The sequence below is a fragment of the Aphis gossypii genome, chromosome 1 (genome assembly GCF_020184175.1).
Source record: "Aphis gossypii isolate Hap1 chromosome 1, ASM2018417v2, whole genome shotgun sequence".
Taxonomy (NCBI): domain Eukaryota; kingdom Metazoa; phylum Arthropoda; class Insecta; order Hemiptera; family Aphididae; genus Aphis; species Aphis gossypii.
The window spans coordinates 77,034,436-77,048,246 of record NC_065530.1 but is presented as its reverse complement, the minus strand read 5'-3'; the positions used below and the strand labels follow the sequence as shown (position 1 = coordinate 77,048,246).

Below are 13,811 nucleotides of genomic sequence, written 5' to 3'. Positions count from 1 at the left end.
ATTTTAATTTTGATCTCTTTAAAATATGGACTATTCGAACTAGATCCAATTTTTTATCCCCCTTAAAGTGAAAATTGAAGCATTTTATCGACTACTTGTGCATTATAGACTGTATACATATAAAAAAAAAAACACATTGTAAAATCAATACATTCATCCGTTCCGTTCAGAATCTTTTATTCAATGTTTATACCATAGTAAGAGGCGCTTAAAGCCTTGTTAAGAAGGTGAACTTTGGGGACCAAATGAGATAAATGTATATTAAGATGCATCTTGAAATAATTAACTCTAACAATAGAATTTTTAATTTCAACGTTGGTATTTAGTTAGTGTAAGTGATTTTTTACTGATACTTAACCAATAATAATAAATGTAATATTGTAGATTACTTTTAGGAAAAAAATATAATTTTTAAAATTTAGATTATTGTAAATTAACATTTTTATTAAAATTAATTTACAACATTAGTAATTAGTAAATGTATTTAGGTACTGTTAATTGTTAATTCAACTAACTGTAATAAAATGTATTACATTGTTGATTATAAACAGTATATAATAGACAATTGTTAAAACTTGAAATTGTAAACTGTAACAAAAGAATTTTTACTTTTAATGTTAGATTATATTTTAATATTGACATTTTCAAGCAATATAATATTCATTTAATTTTTTCAATAGGATGAGAGGAATTAATGGAGGTATGAATTTTTAATATTAAATTTATAAATAGAACTACAGAACAAATAGAGACATTTTAAACACTTAAAATCATGTATTGCGTAAGAATTATCATAATTTGATATTTGGCGCATACAATACAATATATAGTACATAAAAAAAGTTAAAACCAACTTTGGGTATACATAAAAATTAACAGTTCTTAATTAGTAACTTAACAAAACAATAATTCAACAAAATTAGTATGTGATATCTAATAAAGAGAACAATAAACAAAATAATACAAATCAAATAGGATAATAAAGATGAGACTACATAAGCGAAACAATATAATAAGGAACAGTAATTAACCACATTGAATATTACAATAAAGGATAACAATAAAAGTTTAGATTTCTCTGTATACAAATTGTTTTACAGTAGAGAAATATACGATTAATAATAATATGCACACATATCGAAATAATTTTTTGAAACATTTTAATATTTAGATAAAGTTTTTTTTTTTTTTTTTTAAAAAAAGTGACTATGCATTTATTATTATAGAAGTCATTTTAGTAATTTAATATGTTGTAAAATATGTTTTTACACGAAAAAACCATTGAAATAGAAATATTACATTTAACAGAATATTTATTGCTTAAGCCTATAAAACAGTTAATATAATAACTGATTGTATTATAATAGTTTTATTATGTTATATAGTTAAATAGATACAAATTTCTACTTAGATTTGGTCAATTAATTCCAAATGCAAAATTAATATTTAAAACCATACATAAACTAATTTACAATTTAGTTAATATTTATACAAGTATTTAAGTATATATATATGTCCATAGGGTTTAACAATATAATATTAACTATTAATGACGATTGGAAAGTGTAGACATTTAGTCTATTTGCTAATTACTGATTAAAGTAAGTGTTTGCATCGTTCTATATGACTGTTGGTGGTAATACATTGTAGTCATGTATGGATGATTTAACTGTTTCATAGATGGGACGGTTGTTGTCTGCAGCGGACGAGGTCAAATTGTTATAGGACATGTATTCAGAATGTGGGTTATTGCATAATGTCTGCAACTTGGTCAGATAACTATCAAAGTTTTCTTGAGTCTTTTCGGAACCCGATTGACCATCTGGACATCTCACTTGTTCCAAAAATGACATCATATTGTTCCTTAGGTTTTCATAGTACCCATTCAAATGGGAATTTTGTCGTTGAGATAAGATTTGTGTTTCCTGTAAACATGCAAAAATATCAGATTGTTACAATTACTTAATATTTAACTTGGTAAAATTGTGGAATATTGTTGCAGTACGACTATTATATCATTAGAGCGTCTTTTTGGAGCGTTTTTTTGGTTTGGAATGTTTGACACTACCTTGGGCCTACCTTATCCCCGTGTCGAAGATGAGCCTCCATAGCATTGATGTCTGTCTTCAATCTCAACATTTGGGATTCGACGCGTGCATTTTCTCGCTGCAATTCTGTTATTTCAGCATCCAAAGTAAATAGATCTTCACCACCGTTCCCCATATTACAATCTAAAAACCACAACTTTTTTACCTTTTCTCCTCCTCAACATTTGACTTTTTTTTTTAAAATTGTAAAAATCCCACAATTTTACCAAAGATAATCTTAATACTATTCTCACCATTATGAAGTTGTTTCGAGCCGTACATATGATGATACAATGAATCAGCAGCATTTGTTGGGATGGGTTTTTTTCCAGATGCTAAATTTGGTGCTGATGGATGGCAAACGCTAAGAGTTGGTGCACCACGGTGAAGAAATGAACTGGAGTTTAAATGAGATGGTTCACAGCCAGTTTGGTCGGATTGCTGGTGATGGTGTTGTTGTTGTTGAAGTTTGGCTATATTAGCTTTATGCTGTTCAACAGTTCCCCCACTTTCAAGTACACGCATTTTGTTACGATTTGCAATTGGACAACCGGATGCACTAATATTAAATATTATGAGATAAGCATGGCTAATAAAATAAAAAGTAAAAATTAAGCTTTAAAAATTTAATTTACCTTCTGTGAGATAAAAATTTGCCTGTAGCATGTCCAGATCCATCACACCCAGGTATAGGACATCTATAATACAATTTTATTTTAAATATATAACTAAGTAGTTAGTTTAACTATACAATAGTGGAATTAACCTTAGTGGTTCAGAATCTTGACCATCTCGAGGTTTACTCTTTGGCTTATTGGCTCGAGGACATCCAGATAAGGATCTATGAGAAGAATAATTTCCTGTTACATGGCCAGAACCATCACAGCCAGGTGTGGGGCATTTTAGTTCTTGTGAATGTGTTGAAGAAATTCCTGGTTGTGATGAAGAACGATCACTTCTTGCACAAACAGAGATACTAAAAAAAAAAAAATCATCTTATTTAATTTTAGTTGAATAATACAAATAAAATGTATAATTAATTAATTAAATTATACTTTAACATTTACTTTTTTTTTTTATATATATACATAGGTACATACAACCATTTTATTTTGTTATACCTATGGTTTTTTTTTTTGTAAATCTATACCTATAATAGGCATTTATAGGTATTATAATTATTATTAAAAATACCTATACCAAAATATCATTAAATTAAAACCTCTGTTTAACTTAGGATAAGAAAAAATTTTTATTTAACCAACAGTCTACAAATAAACAAATTAAACAGTAACAAGTCACGTTTAAAAAATTAAGCGAAAATACCTAGTTGAATAGAAAATTTAATCGGAACTGAAATCGGAATTAAAAAAAATTTCTTCCTCTTCTTTATCTTCTTCTTCATATTCTTTCTTATGGACAATATCTTTCTTCTCTGTACAGGTTGATACTCTGAGTGAAAAACATTCTTGTAAATACGATTTCCTTTTGGACTCTTCGTTAATGCTCAAACAAGATGCGATAAAATTATCAATCATTTCTGACGTACGGTGTGGATGGTTTAACAGCAATATAAAACACGACCGGACTAAGAACAAAATGTAATCATTTGCAATGTTGGGTGATTTGAGGGATAATGATAGCAATTCTTTGTAACCATCCCAATCACCTGCCAATAGACAGAGTCGCATCTCATTAAATATCGGTTGTAAACTGTTTTCTTTCATTGCCTTGCTTGAAGAGCGATTAAAGTGACTGCGATAAACTGGCAAATGTATTTTGTTGGAACACAACCAGTCTACGTACATAGATTGTCTGTGAATGTTATAAGTGGCATTGATCTTGGCCTTTCTGCCAACTGGTTCCGATTTTCGTGATTCCAATATAGTTTCGATAGCTTGCAAAACACAACTCCTTGGTAAGACGACAGGATTTCGGGGTTTGCGTTGGTGAGATGAGGATTCGGAACTGTCGCTAAGTGTTAGTTCCATTTTTAAAATGTAACGATCAAGTGTTTCAGTATTAGCAACGAGGTTAAAAGCTATGCGATGGATAAAATTGAACTAATTAGTTTGTGAAGCGATAATATACAAAAGTAAAAATAACAACGGTTTGAGTCAGCGCCTTGACAAAATCACTATTCACTCATTGTTGTTCACTATTCAGTATTCTTAATATTATAAATATTTAATTTATAATACCAGCACTAACATGTTTTCACTGTTCGATGTCGTTAATCGTCGTTAGTACCGTTTGAGCCATAGATAATATAATCTGTGTTATCACGTCATTCAAACAGTATGACTGCATAGTAGAAAATATTTGATCGTAGCACGCCAACGCGGGCTTTTTCAGAACGAATCTAAGTATTAACAAACCATTCCACCGCGGTCAGTTTAGTTTTGAATCAATTTTTCAATTGACATATCACGTTTAAATCGTTTAATCGTAATCCGACGTGTCTAATGAGTGATTTTTACTTTTTATTTAATAATGTAAGTTTGGTGGAGTGGAAAGTGGAGAAGGTAGTAGTAATTCGTTGTATGAACATGTACTTACGTATATTTAAATTTTAAATTATACAAGTAGATAGTTATTTTTTTTAAAAAAAGTAAAAATAATACTTTTTACAATATTGTGAAAAAACAATTACTAAGTAATATTAGTTATTATTAAACAACATTAAAAAATGACGGTGTTATACCTAATAATAAAAATGTCTACTTTTAAAAGTTATAATCAGTAATAAATGACAATTTTTGAACTTAAGCATACTGGATAGTTGCCTACAGTCTTATGATTTATAATTATATTACCTACTATAATAAACTATAATAAACTGAGCTCAGTACTCAACGTGCTAAAAACATTAAGAAATGCACTTAAATTGTTAAAATATGCTATTAAATATGATCTGTGGACAAAATTAGGTACTTAAAAAGTTGAAATATTTAGGGTTAATTTTTTTTTTAAATTGTATCATAGCGGTGATAATCGAAAATAAGTCGATTATATCTAACACGAGTAATACGAATATGAATGGACATTGCCATATGGGCACATGTCACGCATAAATCTAAAAATACATTGATAAAGATTAAAGAAACACGATTTATAAATAAATAATTTAAAATTTAAATTCCTATAGAACTAAAAACATTACGTAAATATTATATGACACTATAGTCCGCATTCAAGACTTAAGATAAAAAAAGTTATTTTTACTATTGAAATTATACTTTTATACCAAGTTAATTGTATAAAAGAAAACGATTTTTTTTACAAGTATTAAAATAACATACGAAATAATATGTAAAATTTGTAACAAAAATATTAAAATTTTATTTTAAATTTGAATTTATCAATAATAAATTGTGAAAAAACATTTTGGTATTGAGTTGGAGTAGATTAGGTTAGGTATAATTATTAATTAGGAAATTTGTATTGAATCAGATTTTTCTGCTTAGGTACTTCTGAGGATGAGTTTAAAAATATTCTTAAGCATAAAATCCCGAGCATTGAATTAAAGACGTAAAAATAAATAACCAGTAGTTTTTTCAGCTCGGTGCAATTATGTCTATTGTCTATACTCTATAGACTATATAATATATTATTATTTTATTATTAATTAATACATTTTCCCACTATTTTGGTTTTTAATTCATATTTGAATAGTCTTTTAAAATTTGATTTTAAATTTTGAATATCGATAAAATATAAAATATTAATGAAATAGAAATAATATTAAAATGTAAGAAAGACGTGTTAAAGAAATTTCATAACGTATTAAAATATATTTTCGTAGATACAATATTAATAATAATAATAATAATGTACTAAATAATGATAATAATGTTAATAAACGCGCTCACGTACCTGTCGTCTTTAGACGAGACAGAGAGTTTGTCTTGTTGCGGCGGTGGCATGCTATAACAAGGATTCTGCGAGAACCCGTTGGGCGGTGCGCCTTGCTGGTAGGCGCCTGCTGAATAGCCGCATGAGTATGCTGACGTGCTATACGGCGTCGAATATCCGTTTGCGTACTCAGGCATCGGATATCCGGGATGTGGACTCAATGACGTGTAACCTAAACGACAGACGGCAAGATATATTATTGGTACGCACGCAACGCGATGTACACTGAGAATAATGATTTCATTTGTCACCCTAAAAAATCATCACTCCCACCGAGGTTAAGAATTTTGTGAAATAAATATAAATATTATATATCAATACCGACAGTGAGTAAGTAATTATATATTTTTATAAGATCTTTTAGGATATAACATCATTACACTCGATAATTTAAAAAGTCCTAAGTGGCGTTATTGAAGTAACAAATGGCTGGTCAAGCATATGCATGTATAGGTATGTATTTTTTGTGCTATCGAAGTGCCTATAAAAGTTTTAAGAAACTGAATCATATAAATGTTATCTCTATAGTATTTTAAAATGGTAATTTTTTTTCAATTAAATCCCTAAAGTAAGCGTAAAGAAAAATTACCGGAAAACTGGGAAATCGTATTAAGATTATGGTCACTCATTTATAATCAAAAATAACAAAATTCAATATTATGGTAATACTTATTGAAATTATTTAAATAATAATAATCCTAAATATTAAATACTATACATTTTCATAGAATTTGTAGGTGATAAACTTGATTTAATGTTCATAAAATGTTGTCCGCTTATTAGCTATATCTATTTATATATTAATGAATGAATATAGGTCGATCGATAGGTCTAGACGATCGATGTATGACTTCAAAGACAATTGTGTTAGCAAAGATGGACTGCAGTTCCTATATAATTTGGAATTGTATTACCAATAAAGTGGAAAGTTATGTATTGTGTCAATTAAAAATTCCTACATATCTAATTGTATTAAATAATTATTTGTTAAATGCCACGATCGTGGGCATAGAAAGTTTGCGCATTTCTATCGTCACGAATGACTTTTTTTGTAGGTCGTTTAAGCAAACTGTCATGCAAAAATTGAAAAGAATAAAACAATATGGTTATTTAAGTTTGAGTAGATTCGAATTTTATGGTCATTATTTACATTTAATAAGTTGTAAGTTATGTAAAATAATATTGAAATAATACATATTATTGTTTATTTATTATAGTTTGACTAGATTCGTTAGTAAGTCGCTGAAAAAAAAAAAAATTACATTTTTAAATTTAAATCTTTTATAAAACTATACTTTCATTTTAGTTTTGGTACATCATTCATACGTGATATCGAACTATAACTAATGATCATTATTGAGATATTGTTAAACACGCGGTGTGTGCAAACAACTAGTAATTTTTTTATTTGGGAGACTAACGAAACGTAAACGAGAAACCAGGTCTGTTATTGTTATACACTTTTATGGATAATATTGATAATAATATTGTATATATTACTTACCGTTCACATCCCTATAGTGGTCCATGTAGTGGGAACCACCGCTTTCGGGTGTTGACTCTCTGCTGTATCCGTTAGGCGCTCCGCCGGGAAACACTAACCTGCCAGGTGCCCTGTAACGGGGACAAATGATTGTAAACGATCTCGGTAAAAGGCTTTAAAGTTTAATCATAAACGACATCGTCATACCTGTTGACGCTGAGGTCCAAAGTTTGACCTTGTGGGCTTGGTGCCTGGTTGACTTGCGGACTGGATGTCGACGTATTCGGGCTGGTGCGATGTCCGGCCGTTCCTGCGTAATGGTGTGGGCTTAGGCTGTTTGAATACGTGACAGTCTGTGTGAAAAATAACAGTCAGATCAAAGGCTTTAATTTCAATATTTAACTGTTATAATGTGTTAAAGGCACATAAGTCTACTTCTATCGAGTATTGTAATGTTACATAGGTACCTACGATATACATATAGAGAAGCTATATTATTAGGTATATATGATAATATTGCTTTCTCACATCTTGACAATCTTTACTATATAGTTTCATTTATATACCTAATCAATACCTTTCTTAACTATAGGGGTGTTTCTTAGATTAAAATCATTTTAATTGTTTTTTACTGCACTAGAATAAGAAATCGGTTTTGCACATTTTTGCACAACAACAACTGTACGTTTTCGGTCAACAGAGTACACAGTAATATGGTTATAAGTCTTGGCTTTGTCAATGTGTTCCAGATTTGTTTTAGTGTAAAAAAGGTATAAAATTGAAGTTACTCCAATTTTTCCCCCAGAATGTTTATTAATAACTTTATTACGGGTCATGAATGGTGGATTAAAAGACGATCGTAGTACCTGTGGACTGGTTGAAGTCACGCTGGACGTAGACAGATCCATGACCGACACTGTGCCTGGTGACCGGGTTAGCGGTAACGGCAACGGTAACGGAAGTGGTTTCATCCCGGTACTCGCAGCAGCGATGCACTTCACCGACAGATTGATCGCTGCTGCCGTGGGAAAACCCGATTGAATGACCGGGCCACCGCCGGTGGAAGTGGGCGGATTCGCTCCTTCGTACTGGTATAGCGGCCTGCGACAAAACAAAACACCGTATATGAAAATCATTTTGTAATGAAGTAGTTTATTAATGTTAATAAAGGCCAGAGCCGTGCCGTTAAGATTTAGCGTCCGGGGAAAAATTAAAAATATTAGCCCCCTAATATTCTAAAAAAATTTTTTGCCACCCCCTTTAAACAGTTTAAGCCATGCATTCGGGGCACATGCCCCTAGGCCCCCTACGGCATGGCTCTGATAAAAGCTACGATTTTGCAGTAAAATAAATCGTTAAAAATCAACTAAAATTGACAAAAATAGAAAAAAATCATTTATTTATCAAGCATTAAAATTATTAACGAAAATCCCTTTCAAAAAATAAAATTTTTATTACTAACAAACTTAAATAACCTATAATAAATTGTACTCCGATAATTAATTATAATTTCACTTCCTATTGTACGTAAATTCTACTACGTCTTATCGTTATGTAAATACACGTTTTTCGATTAGAAAAGTGTGACTAGAACGAACTCTTACCTGGGATAGAGTGGCGGTTCGATGGCATCGTCCATCTGGACGGGCTGTTCGGGTTTCATGATCATCTGGTGCGGTTGGTACATGGCGGCGGCGTCCCCGTACTCAGACGGGTACCGTTGACATGACTGATCGGATTCGTAGCGGTCGGCGTACGCCGCAGCGGCTGCGGCCACGGCCGCGTTCAGTGGATTCGGATACGACGGCGGCCGGACATGGTCGTATTGCGACCGGGCGGGGACTTCCGTGGAATACGACGGAGACGGTCGGTTGATGTTGGTCAGCGCGTAGTTGCGGTTGCGGCCCCGGCCACCGACCTGTTGTATATGTCTTGCTGTTGTCCGCCACTGCCGCCGTTGATCTGCTGCGGTTCGTACGGTCTGTGTTGTAGTCTCGTGTTGTTGTCCATCAACATGTAAGATCCGGACGAACTGTGTTGTTGTTGTTGTTGTTGACCTGACATTCCACCGTTGCCGTGTGGATGGATTTGTTGTTGTTGCTGCTGCTGTTGCTGTTGCTGTTGTTGTTGTTGTTGTTGTTGTTGCTGTTGTTGTTGCTGTTGCTGTTGTTGTTGCTGCTGTTGTTGTTGTTGTTGTTGCTGTTGCTGTTGATGGTGGTTCATGGCATCCATGCTACCAGACATGGACGACGAGTTTGAGTCGTGACAGTGGTCGTACGACGACATAGTCATCGGAGTGCGTCGGCTGCACGGAGGTGTCACCGAACGGCACGAACCGGTCGAGTGCATTTCCGATTTGATAGTCATGGCTTCGTCTTGCGTTCCTGGCGTGGGACCGTCGGCACAGCATCCCATCTCGGATTTGAGGCGTAGCTGTTTCGCGTCCGGCTTCTCGTCTTCCATATCCGGCACGTTAGCGTCCAGATCCTTGTGTTGCAGCATCTTGGGCGGCTTGACCGTCAACTTGGCGCCCACCGCCGGCGGGCTGTAGTACGCCGTGGCCGCCGTCAAGTATTCCGGCGATCGGACGGTCGAACCACCGCCACCGCAGTGGTCACCGTAGTGGCCACCCATCTGCTGGTACGCGTCTTTATTGATGTTGCCCATGTGCTTGTACTGTTGCTGATCGAGTCCTCCGTTGTTGCACACTAGAAATCGATGGGGAAAAAACGGAAATGACGCGTTGTTCTTAATAATAATGCGGGCCGAGTTTTGCTGAGAGTAGATCGCTATATTACTGGGTGTTCTGCTGTTCTGCAGGGGATTTTGTCGATTGTCTGTGGGTGGAATATCCATATAGACGTATAGCTATATTAGTTTCCGAGTGCCAATGTTTCTACTTACTAGATAGAGATAGTCAATATTTGCGCACATTGGCGTTATTTTAGGGGAGGGAAATGAGAGCCCCCCAAAATATTAATGATTTGACATTAAAAAAAAAAAAAAATGAAGGTATTATAAAATTAAGATTTTTGATGAATTAAAATTACAGTACAAAATGAAATTTACTTTTGTTAATCAGTTGTTTATTTTATGGGATAATGCACACGGTTGTAATTTTTTCGAAATTTATTTTCAATAATAATGAAGTTGGAAACTGAGTGAATTCATTATCTGATAAAAATATATATTATATACGGATAAAGAAGGATCGAGTTGTATTCTATCTTTTTTTTTAACAAATGTCACCCCCCGGACCTCTCTCTCTCATCGCTAGGTATTAGTCCATTTCGTTATAGGTCTTTGGGAGTACCTGTAAGCGCGGCGATGTGTTGTTGTGACAGTTTTTTCTGCCGTTCTCGCAACGCCTGTTTGTTTGCCGCCGCTATTGGACAGCCCGACAGGCTCCTATGCGTGTTTCGATTCGAGCTCACGTGTCCCCGGCCATTACATCCGGGAGTGGGACACTTTAGGATTGTTTCGTGCAAGGCCAAAACTGGTCAAGACAATTATACACACATATATATATTTATTTATTAGATTGGAATCGATTTTGCAACATGCAACATTAAATACACACGAACAAACAGCAAAAAGTTTTTTTCTTAAATTGTTGCAGTAAGTAAAGGTATACATTAAAAAAAAATAAAATCGGCGGACAAGGATCAAGAATAGGGGTAGAGAGAGTGTGATGTCGCCGGGGTGGATATTAATTGTTGCATACTATTTAGAAAAATGCATTAGGTAGGTAAATTAACATAATAATCAATAGGTAGGTAAATAACAAAAGAAAAAGAAAAAAATCTCTATAATACAATAAGTACGATGCTGTTTGTGTTTTTATCGGTGTACCAGCTATTTGCAGTTAAATCTGTATAATAAATATATATATATATGTGTATAATGTTGCACTTGACGGATATGCGTTGACGTTGGTCAACAAGAGGGCAGTGGTGCAATTTATCAGCTCTCTACCCCCAGCAAAAATCCGGTGTGTCGATGTATTGGTTTTGTTCGTTGCATACAATGCGTTTTTAAATAGTTATTGTTGACGGGGAAAATAATAATCTTATCTTAGGTTATACGTTATGCAATTTGCGATACTCACTTTCTGGCGTCACTTTATCCTTGCGAGGACATCCTGACAAGCTGCATGTACGAGCAGAAAAATACACACAATATGACCTACTGTATTCATATTAACCCGAAATCGTATCGATTAAAGTAACAATAAATTACCTTCTGTGGTGCGAGTATAGTCCTGTGATATGCCCTTGACCGGTACATCCCGGTGTGGGACATTTATTTCCATCTGAAACGCAAAAGTTACTTTGTAATCTGTTTCGAATGCGTTTCCTTTAAGCTTATAATAATATTTATTATTTCGTTAGGGGAGCTCTCATCTTTTGTTTCTCGTCTGAAACAAAAGAATAAGAGATGGGATTTTTTTTCGGCGTTGGCGATCACAAAAGGCGCCGACTGTACTGAATGGGTAGATAAGAAACATTGATTCTGAGAGTTGCTCCCGGCAAGGGTGTTCGGTTTGTTTTTATTTTATTTTTGTTTTACGAGATATTATTTATAATTCCCTTGTTTTTAATTAAAAATGCATCGTTTTAACGCTCTGTCGCCGTCTAAAAAAATTATAATTAAAAAATATACACATCGATGGCCATATTCCAAATGGTGCTAAAAGGAGAAAACTTCATGGATAGATAAGCAATAATATTGTGAATGGAAATAAGATTTAGTAAATACGTATATAATATATTATATCATTATACTGATATATTATGGTAAACTGAAATGCAGTTTATAGTTAACATTTATTATAATATAACAATTTATAACTAGATTTTATTCCATCAAATCGTTATTTGTTACAATTATTATGATAAGTATATTGAAACATCCAATCACATTATTGATGAGTGGTATAACTATTATTGAAAGATTTTTTAATAGATTTATAAATTTAGGTATAACATAGTTCGACTATTAATTCGATAAAATCTATGAAAATTATTTCAAACTATAATAAATATATTTCAAATTAATACAAACGATTCTAAAAATTTCTTATATAAAATATCAGTGTTAAATTAACTTGTATAAGAACATATTTATTGATATTAAATGCGATAAAGAATTTAAATATTTGAATTTTAATGTTAAACGATGACAAATATAACTATTTTGTAAAAGATCAACACGTTAATACAGTTTTAGATACATAATATTATTATAATTTAAGAACATTTTAAATATTATTATAGATTTAGATTATTAAATTAATTATTCATGTTAAGTGAAAGACTTGTAGTAGCTATTAGTATAATATGTTTACCTACCTACGACATTGAAATCTTGGATGATGTTAATTGAGTATAATTTGTAAATAAAGAGTTAAAATACATTTGTTGATAAACCCATTATTTGTTATAATACTAAAAGGAGTTTAAAGTATTGTATTTTAGTAATATTTTATAGTTTTATAATATTATACATAGCTTTTATCTAATTTATTTTTAAACATAAAAGTTTATTAAATGAATTTAAATTTAAATAGCTATACTATAAATTAAATATATAATATTTAAGTGATTACTTATATAAATGTATATACAATATACATATATATAATATAGACATAACTAAGTGCTGTATCTATCATAATTTTTTTTCTGGTTGGGAAGGGTTCGAATTAATTACAAAAATTATTTTGATGAAAACTTTTTTAAGACATATTTAAAAGTAAGTTATTATACTAAAATATAATTTATATTAAACGATTTTTTTTCAGGTAATAACCGAATTATTCTTTTATTATGACCAAACATGAAATTATTATAAAGTATATTTGTATATTATAGGTGGTAATTTTTCAATATTTATAATAAATTTGAATCCTAACTACTTTAGTGACAATAATGTTATCAATATGATAAATTTCATTAACATATGCTTTCGAATAAGCTCAGTCAGTAATGGATAAGGTTTCAGTGGCTGATGTCTTCGCGTAATAATACAATACTCGTATTCATGGACTGTTTAAAAATCAAAGTATCGTAATGGTAGTCGGGCGGAATTGTCGTCGCGCGCGTATAAGTTATCTCAAAGTTTGTCGGGCGAGACAATAACATATAATATATATTATACATATATATTTCACCGAACGAGTGGCGTGCACGCGGTAGTGTAATATACGTACGCTGAGCACGCGATAAATCCTTTAGGAGGAAGCGGATGGAGAGGAAGAGAATTGTGTGCGAGTAGGAGGAGAAAGAGTAAAAGAGAAAGAATGACAACGACGACGACGACGACAG

At 32.3% G+C, this 13,811-nt stretch overlaps 1 protein-coding gene across 1 annotated transcript in view; it reads right to left on the bottom strand.

The window, feature by feature from the left end:
• Positions 1 to 746: 746 nt before the first annotated feature.
• The window catches only part of LOC114126281 (uncharacterized), a 230,168-nt gene continuing 217,103 nt past the window's right edge, over positions 747 to 13,811 (bottom strand). Inside the window, 14 exon segments of the mRNA XM_050198555.1 lie at positions 747 to 1,925; positions 2,080 to 2,231; positions 2,342 to 2,646; positions 2,723 to 2,785; positions 2,854 to 3,063; positions 5,964 to 6,174; positions 7,507 to 7,616; positions 7,693 to 7,838; positions 8,352 to 8,586; positions 9,090 to 9,384; positions 9,387 to 10,193; positions 10,799 to 10,981; positions 11,594 to 11,634; positions 11,725 to 11,797. Coding sequence (XP_050054512.1) covers positions 1,620 to 1,925; positions 2,080 to 2,231; positions 2,342 to 2,646; positions 2,723 to 2,785; positions 2,854 to 3,063; positions 5,964 to 6,174; positions 7,507 to 7,616; positions 7,693 to 7,838; positions 8,352 to 8,586; positions 9,090 to 9,384; positions 9,387 to 10,193; positions 10,799 to 10,981; positions 11,594 to 11,634; positions 11,725 to 11,797 — 3,137 coding nt within the window. The 3' untranslated portion in view covers positions 747 to 1,619.